A 20,064-nucleotide genomic window follows, 5' to 3' on the forward strand; every position below is an offset into this window, starting at 1 on the left:
TATTTTATTGATATAAATATTATGTAAACTGTGCAATAAATGCACACCTACAATGTGAGTTTTTCAAGTGTGGGCTAAAATTTATTTTGTAGTCCTTAAGCAGGAGATTCGTTATCCACGGTTTCCCTGTTTAGTTTTGTGGAATGCTGGATGCAAATTTCAATCAAGAACCATTTGGGCAATTCCACGGTTACTCACGTTACGTTTTTGATGTACTTTTGAGTTTCCTTGGGCTGTAATTAACGTACTGAAAAGGTTTAATAACTGTTATCCACATGGTAGATAGAGTAGACCTAGACTTACCTAAGCACCAAAGATGACATCCAGAAAAATGTGTTATGTGTGATAAACAAGACGCACAAAATCGGTTACTCACGTTACAAAAATGTAACGTGAGTAACCATGGAATTGCCCATTTGTTTATGTGGGGTCCAGGCTCCCCGTTATTATAATACAATTTGGATGGCAATTTTGTTAACCAGTGATGCCGCTGGTGCATTGTGGTAGCCATTATGAAAATTATCCACTAAAAGTCCATCATATGTATTGGTTTGCAGTCAAACCATTCAATCTCTCCGATGAGACACATCGGTCCCAATGTGGAACTAAAACGACATCATTAAAAATAATTACTTGATGTTGATGGACAACCGAAATAGGCGTCCTTTGTAATGGGATCATTACAAGTGCATCGACTGTTCCACCGGCGTACACAAGCACATGCGCAAATGAGAAGCACAATGGAAATTTAAAGGGAAGATACAACATTTCCAAACATCAAAAAACAAAATGATCAAATTATCGGGAAATGCTTTACTGAAGTGTTAGAGAAAAGGACAGTCTAAGGCATCCCGTACAATCATGGTACAATTCCAACGCAGCGTTGGAGAAAACTTTTTTTTTTTTTTTAACTGCTCCTAATTTTTCAGATTTAGTTATTCCGCATTTTCTTTGCAATTAATTACACACCTTTGAAGGGGTACAAGCCTGCTAGACTGATTCTCTGACCTTGCTTATAATTCCCCGTCTATAAATTGCTCCGTTTCATCTTAAGTGTGGTCAGAGAACCAGACTACAAGAACATCATTTTGATTGGTTTTCTTGGTTTTTTTTAGCATCTACGAACCCAAAACGTGAAACAAGTCAGTGTAATAATTTTTGCTTGAACATACTATTCCTCCAAATCCATTTATTTCTGAAAATTACAGCAACAGTAAATGTTGTACATTCCCTTTAAGCCTTAACAAAGTAATTTTTCATCAGTGAAAGCGCTGGCATATAGACATGCACAGTACAATGCACTGCATCATGGCACAATTGAAAGTGTGGTGAATTGATGCAGTGATGCGTACAATATCCGATGCCATTTTTCAGCAGATGGCAGCTATATTATTTGTTACACTGGCTACAGATGTGCACACCTTTTGGTTTTTTTTTACAACTACTCATGATATAAAAATTGCTCATTCATGACTGTTCGATCATCACTTTTGAAAGTGAAAATTGCTTTAAAGAGTTGCAAATGGAATACTCACTTAATGTGACATAAAGATCATTTGCTCTTTGTGCACTTTTTTCCATTTGAAGCAACACAATTGCTCATAAGTAGGGTGCATAAGGCCAAAAAAAAAAGTCTCCGGTTTCTGGTATGCGCGCGCGTCGCTGTAGCCATGCGCGTCGGCAAAATGAAAAAGGTTTTTTTTTCAATGGAAGATGATGTCTCAAAACCGTCAAACTCACTGGTTTGACTGGAATCCTGCTGCTACACAGTTTTAACGTGTTTTTAGATTGGGTTATGGTCGAGAATAATCTTTATGTGGCCTCTCTGGACTCCCATATATTTGCACTAAGTTAAGTCGGACACCATTTGCAGTCATCAGCCAACATTTGAAGCAAAAAAATCAGGTAAAAAAAAAGCCGCGTCGCCGCACCACTTTTTGGGCAAGCTCCATACCAGAAACCGGAGACTTTTTGGGGGGCCTAATGGGATATAAGATCATTTGCCATTTGTGCACTTTAACCTTTTAAAGCAACCAAAATGCCCAAATCTTTAAGTAGGGTGCATAATAACTAACCTGTCGGTATTTCAGCTCAGTGGATACTATACATGTTGAGAAAACAGAAAAAGTATCAGCTTTTGGGCGTTTCGTAACTGGATTCGGTTGCCAACGCATGTTAAAATGTGTGCCCGCAAGCATTTTACATGTATTTTGAAACCACCCTCAATGTTACTTTCTTTTCCAAACGATACCATTTCAGGTGGAGTAATTTCACAGGGTATTTGGTACCAGTCCTATTGTCCCTTTGAGTAAAGTGTCTATCGTTATATCGGTAGGTTTTTGCAATAACTGCTCTGGCCTATTTGACACGCTCAGCTAGCCAGGATTTGTTGATGCAAAGAATTCAAAAATTCACACAAATAACTCACAATGACAATTCAAGTGACAAATCTTTACTAATTTATTACCTCTTAAACATTAAAGTATCAATCCATTTAAAAACTAAACTGACATAAATCCTTCGGCTAAAAAGTGTAGTGAAAACCTACACAGTGATTACATGAACTTTTAAAGTTCAGTTTTGACCAGTCAAACCAACAGTGGATTAAAGGGGCATATACACTCCTTCCTTAAAAGCCAGCGACCCCTCAACGGTAACAAAAGGAGAATTGGAGACGACCACTGGGAGAGACATGCGAATACACTGCGCTATACGCTTGCGAACATGTGTACGTGTTCTACATAACCCCTGAGGACCGACACACAAAGGGAGAACAACAGATCCTTTCAGTCCTCAGGAGTTGGGTCTTTTGTTGGAAACGGTCCTCTGTAGTAAGTTTGTGTGCTTAGTCTATGGGAGAGTGTTATATTTCCCGGGACAAAGGGAAACACAAAGCATTGTCCTCGAGAGTATAGTAAAACACGACTGTATGTGCAGTGTGTGTCCCGTCCACAGGGCTCTTGAATATTGTCAAAAAGCACAAACTCTTGCTTTACTATACTCTCGAGGACAATGCTTTGTGTTTCCCTTTGTCCCTGTAATATAACACTCTCCAATAGACTGAGCACACAAGCTTACTACAGAGGACCGTTTTAAACAAAAGACCCAACTGCCAAGGACTGAAAGGATCTGTTGTTCTCCTTTTGTGTGTCGGTCCTCGGGGGTTATGTAGAACACGTACACCCTCTCTTGTTCGCGCACGGAGCCCATAAGCACCAGAACTTTCTTTGAGGTAGTCACTCTACTCTTTGGCACATATGGGTATTTAGGACTGACTGTGTGGGTCATCCAGAGCTAGCTGCAAGCCCGCTAGTACTGTGGGAACCTGTTGGTGGAGCTAGGAGCAAGGGCAGGAGGCGACTATCTTTCATCGACCAGTTGAAGAGGGACGCAGCACAACAAAATACCGCTGAGCTGAGGATGCTGATGCTGGACCTCATGGACGCATGGAATGCGACCACCAGAGTCTCTCGAGAAGTTGTCGGTTAAAGACGACCTCTCGCATGATGATGACTATGCCCCCTCAGATAACCCTTTGCTCCTGTGTGGATAGCAGCAATTATAGTAAATCGTCTTGCCCGAGGACATAAGTGTCATGGTCCTTGGATTGGTTGGAAAGACCATGGGCATGCCACCATCATCTACCACTGGTGCCCGTCGTTGACGGAAGCCAAGGCGGACGGCACAACCGGTGACTCGCAGCTGTTCTGCAAATTGGACTGTTCAACCTGACCACAGTCCAAAAGCCGCACATACGAGGCCCAGGCCACAGCCTACAAAACGTTCAGTTTTCGTCGTCAGTCTTAATGCACTCTCAGCATTTCCTGGATGAGTTTGTCTGAGGTAAGTTCGAGAGGCATGCACCCTTCGTTGTCAGTCAGTGCCCGGTTTGCACCGTACTTCAGAAGGATTTCTACAATGGCTGTGTGCTCGCAGGTGGCAGCTGAAAGACAACGGTTGCAAAAAGGAAGGTTTTGGGAAAAAATTTGCAAAATCACGTCAAACATGTAAATATATTGGTTATCACTACATCAAAACTGTGGATCTGGGTGGCAAGGGTAGCCTTTGAAAACTCCTTTGAAAATCTTACTTAAAATGTACCTAAGTGTGTGGAACTTGTACCGTCCCACACCACTTGTTTGCAACTACATTGTCAATAAGTAAGATTTAAAACTTTGCATGGTTGTAGTAGGTTTGCGGTAACACCATGTGGAAATCTCTTTCGGGAAGGTGATGGTTCTGAAAACACAATCAACCAGCTCTTTTCAGAACCACATACCTTCCCAAAAGAGATTTTCACAAGGTGTTAATGCAAACCTTCACTAGTACATTGCAAATAGAAGCTTAGACAATGAAACTGTTATCAATTACTAACATGTTCGTTCCTGCTCCACACCAAGTCGCCCTGTGATTGCATATACCGCCCTAAACTGCCCCGGCACTATGGTTTTAAGGAGAATGAATACAATATTAGGAATACAAGTGCCTTACCATAATGTAATGGCGTTTGTCCCTCCTCGTCGAGTATATTGACATCAGCTTTGTGGTCTAAGAGCACCTGGGTTACACCTATATGTCCCCTGTCACACGCCCAGTGGAGTAGACTCATCCCCTGAGGATTACGGAATCAGACACTGATGAAGCAAATCTTTAGGGACTAACTGCAATCGGTAGCTTCAATCGGCAGCTACGCAAATGTTTCCATCATCTACTTTTACCAAGGCTAGCTGTTAAAATGAAAGTGAAAATTATCAACGTTTCTGTCGGTCTTTTGAATTTATCGAGAATGTTGAATGGTTTACCTCATCATCTGGGTCGTCGATTCCTAACCGTCCTTCATCCAGTAATCGACTCATCTGCTCTGCGTCGCCATCCTTGCACCAATCGAATACAGTTTTATTCCCGTCACTGTCGAAAGAATTAAAAATGGACACCTTACATCAGTGTTTGTTTTTCCCTCCAAAAAGGCAATACATTGTTTAATAAATGCTAGAGCCCATATTGCCCCACTACCTGTGGCTGATGTCAAGACTGTATTGCATTGTGCTGTGAACATCCAGGAAAGTTTGGGAAGTAAATTTTCATCTGGAACCAGTTCCTGACATCAGCGGTCGGGTACTCAGGCACACCCCTAGTAATAACTGTGAAACAATTTAAAGAGGTTGTGGAATGCTCGAAGACATTGCCATCATTTTCGGGTATATGTAGCCTAAGGTGTGATGAAATAAAAACGACTATTGTGTCTGTCATGAAATGAGTACAAAATGTACTTTTGAGAGCTGTTTTTCAGGTCCTGTTTCAACCCGAACGTGCAATTTGTGTAAAAGTCATCGTCGGGGGCAGCAAACAAAACATAGTAAATCATGACGTAATAAACAGGACTCCCGACGCAGCGTAGTATAAACGAGTCGCAACAGGATCGAAACAGGACCTGAAAAACAGCTCTCAAAGTACCTTTTGTACTCATTTCATGACAGACACAATAGTCGTTTTTATTTCATCACACCTTAGGCTACATATACCCGAAAAATGACGGAAAAGTCTTCGAGCATTCCACAACCTCTTTAAGACATTGAATAAAGCCCTATATAAGCAACACATAATGATTTGTAGTATTCTCACCAGATGTCATCCTCCTCTTTGCACATGGTGCTGACCCCCACCCCCATCCCACTTCTGCCCCTCCCTCCACTCTTCTCACTGGACCAGTCAGGGTCAATGTCCTTCACTGCGGCCACGTACTCAGCCATGGCCACATCTTTGGTCATTGCACCCAGTCCATGCCATGCATCCCTGAAGTAAAAAAAATAATCAGCAAATCAACTTTAAACAATGCAGTTTGTTGAAGTGTGAAGAAACCTGTGAAGCGGGTTTGGAGAAGAACGATCAGTCTATTAAGAGTAGTTGGTACAAACTGACTTTTGAACATTATTGGTGAGTGTTGAATAGAAGTAATTGTGGTGGACCACAAGTCAATCACAAGTCATCACAAGTCAATCACAAGTCATCACAAGTCCATCACAAGTCATCACAAGTCAATCTAAAGTCATCACAAGTCCATCACAAGTCAATGGCAAGTCATCGCATGTCAAACACAAGTCATCACAAGTCCATCACAAGTCATCACAAGTCAATCACAAGTCATCACGAGTCACCACAAGTCATCACAAGACCATCACAAGTCATCTTAAATCCATCACAAGTCCATCACAAGTCATCACAAGTCGTCACAAGTCATCACAAGTCCATCACAAGTCCATCACAAGTCAATCACAAGTCAATCACAAGTCAATCACAAGTCATCACTAGTCCATCACAAGTAAATCACAAGTCATCACAAGTCCATAAAAGTCCATCACAAGTCATCCAGTCAACTCACAAGCTTTTCAACTGAACTGAGACGAAGGCATTCCTTTCTTATTGTCCATTCCCTTGTTACTTGTGACTGGATCTGTGAATTGACTTGTGACCCAACTTACGGCACTTGTGATCAATCACGAGTACCTGGACTGCAACACTCTGGGTTCGACTTTAACGGTAGCCCGCTAGCCAAATGCTAGTCAAAACAGCGGCAGGCTAGTCAAACTATTCCTTAAGTAGCCCGGCTGGCTTGTCAAAAAATATTGGGCTACGGCACAGATGAAAGGACAGGAAAAAATAAATCATTAAATTCAGAATGCAAACCTGTATCAATTTGTGTCTAATTTTATTAACTGTTTAGGGTTAAATTATTAGATCTGTTTATTAAAAACACTGACAAGATTGCCTCAGGATGCCCGTTTTACGTGTCTACACATTGTTGTGTATGAGACACTCCATAAAAGACAAACATGCGGGCTAGTGAAAATGCCAGCAGGCTAGTTAAGAGTCTGTTTCAGTAGCCCGGCTAGCTAGTGAAATAAAAGTTAAGGTCGAACCCTGAACACTGCTACTAGCTGTGATCCAAACTACAGTGCATTCTCTAAATCAAAATTTTAGTGTAAGTTGACAAGTTTTTCGCATCATTCTCTTGTTAGTAAAACAAACAATCTCTTGGCAAAGCCTTACCATTTCTGCTTCCCTTGGAAGTCAAAGAGTCCAGGTCGTAACGTGTTGCATTTGCCGACAGTAGCCTAGAAGGAACAGAATCACAAGTGAACATGGACATTTCAGAATTATGAAGGGAAGTTGCGGAAGTCCATTTTAAAAAATAATTGTACACAATTTGCTGCCGCAGTTGTGACATCAGTCAGAGGTCAACTCAGTGCAACCATGGTTACTGGTTCACTCACACTGCAGTGGCCAAACATGAACCAGTGTTTTGCTATCATGGAGGTTGTAAACCCAAGCTTACAATTGACTTGAATCTCCTCTGGGAAGCAAAAATAAGCGCAACTGTCGTTTCAACTGGTGTGCTGACAATCTGCTGCAAAACAATTTACCCATTTCGGGTAGTAATTTGTGAAAATGCTCTACAAAAAAAAGATGTAAAACTGCTGTCTTTGATCGTGTGTGTTAAACATGCAGGGAATTTGTCATTATGGAAAGCTTTTAATTATGGTGAACAACTTAGTCTTTGCTTACTTGTTTATACCGTGCATAGAGATACAGCAATTTATCTTTGGGCAGACCAGCGGCCAGCATCTGCACCCGTTGAGCAGCCTGGCAGAACTCTGTCGTCGTCCCATCGTCCCCTGATGGGCCCATCATAGTGTCCGAATCGGAATCGTCACTATCCATGATCTTCTGTCTTTGGGCGCCACACAGACCAGTCGCTAACTATGGATGCAACGGAAGACTTTTCTAAGTGTTTTATATGGTTAGTTAAACACTAATATTAATAAGACAATTCAACATCTCATGCGAGCAAAGAGAATTGTGGACAAAATTGTGAATGAACAAACCCAAGTGAAGGTGTAAGCTAATTGCCATCTATTTCGGTAGGCACACTTTGACCATTGTGTTTTGTTTATCCATATAGGCCTATGTATGTATTAATTAATAACCAAAACCATATATATGCAAATAGCTGGAGTTACCCAGCCCTAAATTTTATCATTGGGTTGTCACTGGGTTGACAACCCAATGATAAAATTTAGGGCTGGGTAACTCCAGCTAATCTGCAAAACAGACCTTCAGAGTTACAAAACAAGGCAGATTTCCCCCCCCCCCCCCTCCCCCAAAATTAATAAGCAATTCGATATTTTACTCATGGATGTGCACACTCTCATGAACAATGCATTTTTTGGATAAACAAAACACATCTTTTTCAGATGTCTATTTTTTGTGAAATTTCCAGATTCGTTTGCACACGTTTGCGCATCAAAATTTCAACATGAAATTTCACGAAAAATAGACATCTGAAAAAGGCAGCACTTTCTGATTAGCATATAAAGGGGAAAAAATTCCATAAATGGACCACCAATATGACCTGAACAGTACCAAAAGTCGTAACTCTGATGAAACATGTTTAAGGAGTGCAAAATTCTTTAGGCCTACTTTCATGACTTCAAAATCATGTTCTGTCATGACCCATAGACTTTGTGCAGGAGCTCTCAGTGGTGGCCCACTGGCCCAGTATGGAATTTTTTCCGTTTTTGTGCATGGTGCAAGTGTGGCCTTTATTCTTGGAGGTATTCCAGTAAATTGGTTACATTTATGGGGCTAGCTTTGATGAGAACCGTCGTAGTTCCGTACATATATGCAAGGCCAGAAAGAAAAATCGTCTGCTCGAGGATTTTAATGTTCAGTCGGGTTCTCAGCACAAAACGTTCCTAACATCCTCGGTTACTGTATAACAAAATCAACTTGGAGTCCAGCTACCAGGCCAACATCAAACGACCTGAGAAACTGTTGACAAAAGAGGGCGGTATTTACAATTTACGGTCGGCTTTTCATTTTCCATTGCTAGAATAAATCTTTTCTGAACTTAGTGCGGCTACCAAAATCCAAAAGACTCATAGATGCTGAAAAGGAACAGCGACCACATGCAAGGGCGGATCAAGGGGGGGGGGGGGGAGCCAAAGGGGGCCAGCCCCCCCCCCCCCCCACAAAAAAAAAAGAATCAAATTTTTTTTTTTAGTGACTTCGCAATAAAGGCAGGCAATGAGTACACCCATACACCCCTTTTCCTAAAAAACAACAACATCAGTTAAGTGGTCAGAAATTGCCTTACCACATAGAATCTCAAAAAAATCCGGGGCCCTTAAGCGGGCCCCGAACCCCACGCCGTAATTTTTTGGACACACTTTTTGGGACGACAATTGTTTTGCCCCCCCCCCCCAAAAAAACCACAATTTGTGTTCTGGATCCGCGCCCTTGATTAGTCTGAGTATCACCCGTTATCAGTCCACGGAGCCAAGTCCCATAACGTCTGATATGTCTAGAGACATGCAGATATATGCAATCCGCGTGCCAGCCAATCGGAGTCGACTTTACTAAATCATGACGTCATTTCTTTCCCAAATCAGTACTAAATGGTTTGATTGGTCAATTCGAATGCAATGTTTTGTAATACAACAGCCGGGAGCATACCGCGTAACATGATACAGAGCGCGTGACACAGTTTTTTTTTATCCATTGTCTTCGACGCGCAATGGTTGAATGACCGAAGACCCGAAATGGAAATTTAAAGCGCCCGCTGATTAATCAAAATCTAGGAGGTCAAGAGGCAGTTGTCTTGCCTAATTAATCAGCAACTTTCCTCACATATCATAGCCCCCATTACGTAGACTACCCTTGATCACATGGAGATAAAAACTTGAGAGGAAAGGAAATAGAGAAAAAAAGGCCCTGTAGTATCATGGAGGAATGGTAGTATATAGTACCCCCCCCCCCCCAAAAAACCCACCCCGACCGGCCGTAAAATATTAGTATTTTCTAATAGGCAGGCCCAATTTAAGATTATGTATTGTTGATTCAAATAATCCTACGTCAATGATAGTTTTAAAAAAGCTTGGTTTTCTCAATTCTTTAAGTCCCAGATATTATTATAGGGGGTTTTACCCCCGCTAGATACGCCACTGTAAATACTCATAAATTGTTCTCACAAATTTTCAGGTGTCTGGATGGAAATTAAAATAATCCCAGCTCAAGGGCCATTTGATTGTATAATTAATAACGCGCACAATGCTTTCTCCATTGAATTTTAAAAATGAAGGGCTTCGTACACCAGATCTTCGTATCGAACGTCTAAATTGTGATGTTATTGTTCTGTTGTTGTTTTTTCAACAGGTGTACCTATAACGTACCTTTGTTTTGTTACGTTTCAATTAAAAATGTAATTCCTTTTATTTGGCTCGGAACTGAGGAAGAAGTAGGCCGCGGTATTTTAAAATACTGACAAACAGAAAGTGCGCCCTCTGTACTATGACGACGAGCATTCGAGCAAGAAACGATCGGTACCCGGACGTCGTACAACGTTATTTTATGGTGCTGTCATCAGGTTCACTTAATCGCGCGTGCATTTTGTCGTCTGCGCTCAGTTGTTGATGTTATGATCGCGCCTGATTTTATTCAACGTATCTCAAGTAACATCACCGGGTAACATTTATGGACTGTGCTTGATACGTATTCTTGATCTGTTTTGGACAGCGAGGAACGTCAGATCGTGTACTTTGAATGTGATAAAGGTACGTACAAATTTAAGACGAGAATTTAGAAAGTTAGTGATCAATATCATAAACGTGTGAGGGCGCTGTTCATTTTGTGACCCTTTTTCTGCATTGTTTTTCTGAATAGGAAATTGTGATTAAAATTTTGACTTTTGTGCACATTCATGCTGTTCTGTTGAAATTCAAATATAAGAATTTTGAAACTATGATTGCCATCTCCTAGCTGGCTGGAGTTACCCAGCCCTAAATTTTTTCATTGGGTTGTCATTGAGGGCTGGAGCTGATTTTTCACTAGACCCGTGAACGTGGCGTTGTATACAACGCCACGTTCTTGTTTCATTTCGAACCTGGCGAAATCGATCCGACATACATAATTCCGTATGGGTGTTGAGTACTCACCTAGAAATCTAAATTTGCCCGTCCGATTGTTTAGGCTGTGTAATTTCGACGAAATTTGCCCATCAGTAAAGACCCATACGAACGTGTAGAAATTAGATTTTAACCTGACCCTGACAAAAAAATCCGGACGCGTCTGAGTGGCTTGGACAGATTGACGGCTGTTTCATGTCGCAACCCCGAAAAAAAACAACCCGCAGACGATTGGCTGCTCGGCTCATCTCGTGTACAGTACGTGTGTGCACACACACGCGGGCGCACGTGCGACCGCGGGCGGTGCGGTGAGAGAGGAAAGGACTTGAAACTTGTCTAAAACGATGTCTGTTTTAGCTGCGACAGTAAACAGCCGTCGAATCATACGAAAATAAAACGCACTGCGCATGCGTCAGTTGGGAGAAAATGGCAGCTAGCAGTAGCGGACGGACTTCATGAACCGGGGCCAGAATTTTCCTCAATTTTCGTCAAATGCAAGTTTTGACGTACAAATAGAATTCAAGACAGCTTCATATGTGAGTACTTATTACATGGGCAAAATAACGTCCAGTGTGTGTAACGGAGGGAGTCAGAGGGACACGTTCGCCAGGTTCGAAAATAGACAACAGCGTGGCGTAGTTTACAAGCCACGTTCACTTTACAAGCCACGTTCACGGGTCTAATTTTTCACGTAACCCAGCAGTGTAGGCAGGTCCCAAAAAAAATTACACAAGTCCTTGAAGTAAAAAACGATCCACGATGAAGATTCAGCCTACAATTGCAGTGAAAAAAGGAGGAATAACCGCTAACCTGACAACCTTGCAGGCATGGCCAGGACCGCAATTGGTTTGTGCAAAAAAAAAAATTGTGTACAATGAATGGCGGTCGATTACCAGGCACAGCGCGCTGTCGACTAGTCGTTTTTGCCGGCTGCGCTGGCTGTTGGCGCATGACGTCACGCGGAAGCGTAACACCCAATGACTGTTTCATGCACTAATATGAGGTTTACCACTCGCATCACAGCTGCGGTACTGGAACCGCAACCGATTTAGGGCTGGGTAACTCCAGCTAGCCATCTCCCATATATTTATTGAAATAAGCATGAATAAAGGATTTAAAGACAAAAATTCTGAGAAAATGTGAGTTTTTAATTTTAGCATTTCAATCAAAATCCTTTTTGTATGTAAAATAATCACATTAATACCAGGCATGCCACTTTTCCTCGGATCAGCTGATTTCCTCTTTTTTTCACTTCCAATGTGTGCCATTGAAAATAGAAAAACATTGTACAAAGTCTTGGAAAGATTTGAGTTTCCTCTTTTTTTGTGACTTCCCAGTTGCATGCCTGTAATACTCAGCCGGTTGCCTTATTAAACGTACACATTGTTTTCAGTGTCTCAAAAAATATACCTGGTTTAAATCCATTTTTCTTTGGTATGCAGATTCCGACGAAATCCAAACTTGTAATTTTTGTATTCAAATGGGAAAGATTCCCATCTGGCCATCACCTGTCACTCTCTGTGCACAAACCCAATGAGAACGGTTTGAACATCAACATTTCTTAGTTCTTCTCAGTAAATACTTCAATATTTCCCTGCTGATTGACCTTTTAGGATTGTCCTCCATTATTACGCTTTTTCAAGGAAAATAAGCATTATGACTCGTACTTAACGGCCGTTTAAATCCTAGCAGGGTCGTGGCCGTGATGACTTGCAGGTCACAAGTCACACAAAATCTATCCAATCAGAGCTCCAATTCTTCAGCCCTTCCCAGCGTCCTGTTTGCAGGGCGGGGGGTACGAGGGAAGTTTTTAATCAAATTTTCATATTTAACTAGATTTCATTTTCTTCACTGTAAATCAGTGGCTTTGGAGGATATGTTTGTATGGCTGGCCGCGCGAACTGTATAATGCATATTCATAACCTTGCCCAAGTCCGCCATTTTGAAATCCCATGGAGGAACATTTTTGAGACGATATAAATGTGGGAGCTGAAGACTGATTTAATCACTAAATTCTTGATATAAAATTAGGACGAATCAAATGAAAGTTGGAACTGGTACTCGGCACCATAGGTTTGTGCACAAATTGGTTGGTTTGTTTGTCATCCAGACCCAAGATGCAATTACTAATATCGAAATTACAAAATCATGCTTAGCCGCTACTGCTGATTCAGGTACCGTCATGATATTAATTGATAATGATATGAGATTGAGGGATAGGCCCCTCTAACATGTAATAAAAGCATAAAGGATCATTTGCTTTTCATTAACTTGTTCATTTCCAATAATGTCACTGAAATTCCACAGAGGTTTAAGTTCAGTAGTTATTCAGTTTAAGCTCAGTAGTTATTACACTTTTCGAAAAACAGTGAAAACAGTGAAAAACCATGCACAACCTTATTAATTAAGTTTTGATCACAAAACATTTTTTCAAATAAAACTCTATTTCTAATTTGAACTGTTGTCAGGGCCTGACGTACCAATGCTAGCAGGATCTTTCTTCACTTTTGAAAATACCGGTAGCAGCGGTGGTTGCATTACATTAGTGCTGTTACTTTCCTTAAAAAATGGCCAAATCTAGCTCCAAGCCTCGTGCCAAGTATGGTCTCATTTTCTGCCAATTTACACCTTCCTTGTTAAATCCTGTACTTTTCGTATTTTTTCATTGTCCTTGGATCATGATTGTGTTAAACAATTCGCAGTTTTGCGTGTCACTATTCACTAGCCATTTTAGGGTTTCAGGTTTAACTTAATTAAATATTCTTTGGTCTTTTTGGTATGCCATACTGTATGTGTGTACCATTATGAATATGTTCAGCGAGGCCACAGAGCCCAGTCCAGTGTGTACATTTTGACATGATATGCTTTGACAGGACCAGAACATATTCAGCCTCACAACTCTTTTGCCTAATCCCCACGGAAGATAAGCCTAATCCGGTATCAAGTACTGAGGTACTGAGTGCCATGACATGTTTGTTTGGGCATCAATCTTTGTGATCTCTTTACACACTGAACACCACTATACTTCTTGGATTTACTCTGGCTGCGCTTGTTATTTTGTTGGGGTGTTAGGGTTCCGTAGCCAAAATACTAGCGGATGAAACTTGAAAGGGCATGGAAAATCTTCTCTTTCATTCATAGAAATTGGCAGTAGGGAAGGGTAATGATTGAGTTTTTCGCTTTCATACAGCTGGACTTTTTCCTTTTTAGTTAAAGGGAATGTACAACATTTGCTTTTGCTGCAATTTTCAGAAATAAATGGATTTGGAGGATTAGTATGTTATAGCAAATATTGTAAAGCTGACTTGTTTCACGTTTTGGGATTGTGGATGCTGGAAAAACCAAGAAAACCAATCATGTTCTTGTAGTCTTGGTGTTTAGGAGTTTGGGTATTTTTCTTGCAATAAAAGAAAAATATGTTTTGAATGAGACATCGAACCAAAAAAATCTGCCCACGTTGAATTATGGCATATTTACTCTGTAAATGAATTACATGTATGGGACACGACAATACTTCAGGCGTATTTTTTTGTGCATTATGGGTACGAAAATATCCCCAAATAAAACTAAAAGCATGTTTTCAGAGGGTTTGAAAATGTCAAAAATAGAAAAGACGTCATTGTAGCTTTTCACATTTAAATAAAACATTGACAATTTGTTTTATAAAAAAAAACACTGAATATATTACAGACACAGGTAGAGCAATGACTTGTTTTAAAAAACATTTACACTCTTTAATTTTTTCAATGTATAGGCCTAATGTACATGTACTGTTACTATATAAGTACCTGTACGTGTGTACATGTAGCCTACTGTTTCTTCTTCATTCGAGCAATTCACAGCAGCAGTATTTCTTTATCTTTGGGGGCTTATTGTGCGATTATTGTAGTGCAAGGCCAGGATTAGGACAGGTGGAATCTGCAGCACTGCAGTCTACAATAAGCCTGTACGTGTACATTTGCATATATTTCAGAAAGCTTTTTGTACAGTGTTCATGAACTTGATGTTCAAGCCCTTGAATAAGAGGATGTAAGGTCATCCGGTCACTTCTTCCAGTAAACAAAACACTGGGTCACTCAAACAATTGTTTTGTACTTTTACAAGGAATTGAGACAGGAAATTACTTTCCGTCGCTGGAAAGTGTTGTTCATGTTTAAATCCAGGAAAAGGAACTGCGTGAATATCTTTGCATTTAGCGTAAATTCATAACATATAGCTTATAGATAGGAAAGAGTTACGGTAGCAGTGTGGCTGTGTACTAGAAGAAATCCTTGAGCGCTAGGATCTGTGTGGGCAGATCTCGTTCTTTCATAGTTTAGTGCGTCTTGCGAGACTGAGAAGAGTATTGATTCATTGATCCGCCCAGCCGGTTGCCCCGCCAGCAAATCGGATGAGGCTCAGCCGGTGCCCTGACACTTCATAAAGGATTGAGCTATGGTCACTGTCTGTCTGAGAGACTTACTAGTAGTACATAGTCATCACCAGTGCCTGAGTGCAGTGTCTCGTGGAATCTTGTAGTAATTTTTGTGATCATATCACTGACTGGACGTATGCAGCGATTGAAGTTCTGTCCATCGTGAATAAAACCAAGTGCCAACTGTACAAGCACTCACTGCATATTAGTGTTCAACCGAATGCACATAGATGAATTTGTACATTAGCTAATACTGGTAAGTACATTTGTAGTTTTGTGCATTGTACAATACACTTGTTCTTTGTTTTGCTCCTGTATAAAATGGAAAAATGGGTATGATTTTCTGCATATTTTAGATGTTTATCATCTTCTTACTTTCTGAAGGAAATATGAAAAGGAATTGATGAAATTGAATCAATTGGTTTTTGAAGAAAAAAAATATGGTACATGTACCGGTAGGTACTGAATATCAGGGTCATTTCTTGTCTTATTTTTCCATTTATCAAAATCAATTTTTTTTGTGTAGCATCTATTCTCTTGATACATGTAGCTTTTTGCAAGGACTTAAGATGGGTGGCCAAAACTGCCTAAAATTTGAAAATTCTTTGTGTATATAATTTTTTAACAAAAGTTGTCGAAATGAGAAATACAGTATGTACCGGTATATGTGTACACATGTACATGTAGGTAGGGAAGGAGTATGAAATAATTTTAAAATTTTCTGAAATCTGTAAAATGGCCAGTGAAATGCAGACCCATTGAGATTGCCATGGAGAAATGATGTACATTACTAGGTGAAATGTTAAAAAGAGATTTATTTAGTCAGTGATCCCATAAAGTCTACATGTTTGCCTTCTCTGACTTCACTGAGCCGTACAATTGAACCATCTGGTGCGTCATCAAGATATCGTCTCGCACCCGCCACAGTAGTCACACACAGTAGTCGCACGCCATGTCGGCTCTTTTGACTGCATTGACGGGATGCAGCCAGCCGCGTAATGTGGGACTGCATCATCCTGATGAGTGTGGGTGCTCAAGGATTGGGGGAGGGGGGGGGGGGGTTAGGGCATCCCAGGGGAGGGCAGACTCTGGCATGTGTTGTGTGTAGAACCTCATTAGATATTGGAGTAGGAGGAGGCGATTGTTGAGATGGCTCGTTACCCTATTAAGAATCGGTCCGTGAGTGGCAGACGTGGGGCATGTAAGGTGTAAAATTGAAAAGAAAACCTGGAAGAAATGCACAGTAGTACAGGTCAAAACTTTGTTACAAAAGTAATTTTTTTTATCTTGAATGCTGTGAGTAGAGAGCACACTGTTTTTTTGTAGAGCCCACAATTTATCTTCTAGATTGGGAAGATTGGGAGGGTTTCTGACTCACCATGAAATGCCCCATTGCACTTTTTGGGGCCTACGCCGGTATGTTTGGGGTTCAGTTGACCCTGCCCCAGAAGCAATCCCTGACTGGAACCTTTCCCTGTTTGGGGTTCATGGCTGAATACGTCCCCAGCAAACACAAAATCACTTCTCTGTCACTCTCTCTGATGATTATTTCTTTTTCTATTTTGCCAAATATGTAAGATCACTACTCGGAATTGAAGTTATGTTTACTTGACCAAGATTTTTTTGTTTAATTTGTAAAAAATTGTTAACAATTCTTTTAAATAAACAAAAATGACATCATCATGATAATATTGGAAGTCGGTTTATTTTTCTCTCCGTATTTCGGTTTGGGAAAAAATGGATGTCGAACAAACTTACAGACTTAGTTTTTATCTCAAACAAATGTAGCAATCCTATGCTGTACAAATCTGTATTTTGAAAAAGTATAAATTGATAAAACCCAACATGTACTGTATGAACTATTTAGCAGCTAGGTCACATCACGTGTAAAATTTATCTGGTACACTTTCAATTTTCATATTCTGTGACAATATTTGTTCATCGTCTATCTTGTTTACAGATGCAATGTACTTTCAAAAGAAAAATGTAGCAAACTGTTGCCACATACATGTAGTTTGAATTCTGTACTAATTATGAAAGTAGTACTCTTTGACAGTTTAAAACATTTCTCATGAAAAATATTAACAGTGTTTATAAATTCCTAGGCACAATGTACTTAAATTAATCATGTTGGTGAAATCAAATTCCTTTCTCTATCATGTAATGTTCAGGGAACAGGCCTAAAGGGGCTTTTTTTGGAAAATATTTCAGTAGTAGTCGTTGAGAGGAAGGATTTGAAGTGGGCGAGATTACATACACGTAGTGTGAGAAATATGAAAAATAAGAAGGTGAAATCATCAAGTTATTATTCAAAGCCAGCCTGAAGCTACAACTCCGTAGAAGCCATTCGACACTTCACGATACTAGAAGAAATATGAAATTCAAATGAAGAGCCCCGACCAATGCTCATTAAAATCCAAGCAGATTCATTAGTGCATTGGTCACTGAGTCCTTTATGCACGCTGCTACTGGTTCGGTACTCGTACTTCTATTTGCCACTAGCAGACTAGAGGCTATGACTCACTGGTCATCACTTATACTAAATGAATTAGACTTGAGTGAACACGATCAACATCCACTATTTTTTTTTGCGGGTTTTCTTTTATCATGCGGGAGCCCGCCTTAATTGCAATATTTGGTGGGCATGATCATGAATCTTACGATAATGGGATTTTTGGACCAAAACCAGAAATGAGTGTTGGGATAGGAGAGCGGTCCCGTGGGTGTGACTAGGGAAAAGTGCTGTGGTCGTGCATGGCGGCTTATCCAATTTTGCTACCAATGTAGCATTAAATGGCTTGGTTTTGGTCATTTATTTTTTCTTTTTGAGAATTTGAAAATGACACAATTAAAGGGAATATACATCATTTGCTTTTGCTGTAATTTTCAGAAATGGATGAAATTGGGGGGTTGGAAATATATAGCAAATATAGTTACACTGACTTTTTTGAGGTTTTGGGTTTGAAAATGCTATAAAAACCAAGAAAAACGATCATTTTCCTGTAGTCTGGTTCCCTGACTCCATATAAGAAGTAAGGTCAGGGAACCAGTCTAGCTGGCTCGTACCCGTTCATAGGTTTGTAATCGATTGCAAACAAGTGTGATGGTCAATTGGGGCCAGCATAAAAAAGCCAGTTGTTTCCAACGCTGATCGGCCGATCAGCGTTGGAAATTGATACAAAAATACCACTTTTCTTGAAAATGACAGTATACCTACCAGGTGCCATGATTTTACAGGATGCTTTACAATGTAACAGTCCAGCAAGGTATTTCCAAATGATTTGGTAGTTTTATTTTTTGATGTTTGCAAATGTTTTGATGTTTGTATTTTCCCTTTAAAGGTAGGGCAGATCATTTGTCATTTGTGCATTTTTTTCTTTGAAGCAACAAAAGTGCTCAAAATCTAAAGACGGGTGCTTAACAACTAAAGTGATGAAGTTTTAGCTCTGTAAATGTTGTGTACTCAAAAATGAAATTATTCTAGGATCTTGGTTCCAATTCAAAAGTTTCCGAGTCACGTTTCGAATTGTGCCCGAAATCGGCGCACCCATTCACGGCTTCGCCAAATTACAAACCAACTACTAACGGAAATTTCCCAAAATGTGCCACTTGACTCATCTTTGGAAATGGCCCTCTTTTATTGTTTCTTCGAAGTGACAGCATGCTCAGAAAGAATAATTTCACAGGGAGTTTAGTGCCATTACTATCTGTAAACCAAGTTAGCTTTTCAACAATTATTTTGTCTGTTAACTTTTGGATAGAGCTGCAAATGATCTACTCTACATTTACAATGTACCTTTAACTTTAAGTCTAAGGTATGTGTGCATGCAAGACCAATTTTTGTTCGAGGAATTTGTCCCATTTTCTAATGAGAATACCCCTAAAATATCCTCTCTTATTAAGGAAATTGGAACCTCAAAATACAGAATTACCAGTTCAGCAGAATATCACAGTATTGTAGTGACAATTGTTCTTTTTTGGGGGGGATGCCAAGGAATATGTAAAGTTGAAATTATTATTTTAAAATTTTATGAAATCGAAAGCCGCAATGCACGCACACGAGCCGAGATGATGATTCATCGGTGGTTGGTCCATCCCCGCCGGGGCAGTCCGGAGGAATAAAAAAAAAAAATTACGATCACGTCTCAGTCACACCTGGTGTCTTCCCAGAATCCCTTGATTGCCCAATAAGAAAGTCATCTTCCTGAGCAGTTTATTGATTAATCAGATTTTCAACTGTCGCTGGTATGTGGACGGTTAGAATAAAATGTCACTGTGATTCATTCGCCATTTACTAGGCCCACTGGTGGCTCATGAAATCGGTGACTGATTAACTCATTTGTAAATCACAGCGGGATCGGGCTGTTGCAACGTTACATTTTCTTTCTTCTCCACATGACGTGGGCAGCTTGCACCATGTTCGCATTTAGGAACATTAATTGCTCAGTGTCAAGAACATATGGTCTAGGCTTTTAACCTTTTTATGCCACGAAGTGGTGATAGTACATGTAGGAAGGAATTTTGTTCAGAAGGGGTACTACATGTATCTTTACATGTACATTAAAGGTTGCATTTCTAAATTCTTGAGAATGTCAGTTTTCTAGTGGGAGCATTTTAGGGAGAAAAACATGTAAAGATAGATGAACATACAAATTGTAAAGCCAAATAAAAAAAAACATGTTTCTTGTC

At 40.2% G+C, this 20,064-nt stretch overlaps 2 protein-coding genes across 2 annotated transcripts in view; one reads left to right on the plus strand and one right to left on the minus strand.

Annotated features, from left to right (window-relative positions):
* Positions 1–3,121: 3,121 nt before the first annotated feature.
* Positions 3,122–8,715, minus strand: LOC119720787 (acyl-CoA-binding domain-containing protein 6-like). Its single transcript, XM_038190633.1, has 7 exons — positions 8,634–8,715; positions 7,564–7,758; positions 7,048–7,112; positions 5,623–5,793; positions 4,803–4,908; positions 4,492–4,612; positions 3,122–3,943 (listed from the first exon to the last, which is right to left on the minus strand). The coding sequence occupies exons 1-7, from the start codon at positions 8,676–8,678 to the stop codon at positions 3,804–3,806; spliced, it is 843 nt and encodes a 280-aa protein (XP_038046561.1). The 5' UTR covers positions 8,679–8,715; the 3' UTR covers positions 3,122–3,803.
* Positions 8,716–15,506: 6,791 nt separating this feature from the next.
* Positions 15,507–20,064, plus strand: part of LOC119720375 (SH2 domain-containing protein 3C-like) — a 55,041-nt gene continuing 50,483 nt past the window's right edge. Inside the window, exon 1 of the mRNA XM_038190031.1 lies at positions 15,507–15,631. The gene's annotated coding sequence lies outside the window, so the exon portion shown is untranslated. The remainder of the gene's footprint in view (positions 15,632–20,064) is intronic.

This window comes from Patiria miniata, unplaced genomic scaffold (assembly GCF_015706575.1).
Source record: "Patiria miniata isolate m_02_andy unplaced genomic scaffold, ASM1570657v1 HiC_scaffold_9, whole genome shotgun sequence".
Taxonomy (NCBI): Eukaryota; Metazoa; Echinodermata; class Asteroidea; order Valvatida; family Asterinidae; genus Patiria; species Patiria miniata.

Bases quoted from the DNA above. Each gene is read 5' to 3' on its own strand.
- LOC119720787 (XM_038190633.1), bottom strand. From the start codon at position 8,678: ATGTACGGAACTACGACGGTTCTCATCAAAGCTAGCCCCATAAAT. The intron at 7,759-8,633 runs GTAACCAATTTA...TTGCATCCATAG, and splicing joins TCAAAGCTAGCCCCATAAAT to TTAGCGACTGGTCTGTGTGG. The intron at 4,613-4,802 runs GTAAACCATTCA...CGTAATCCTCAG, and splicing joins TCGACGACCCAGATGATGAG to GGGATGAGTCTACTCCACTG.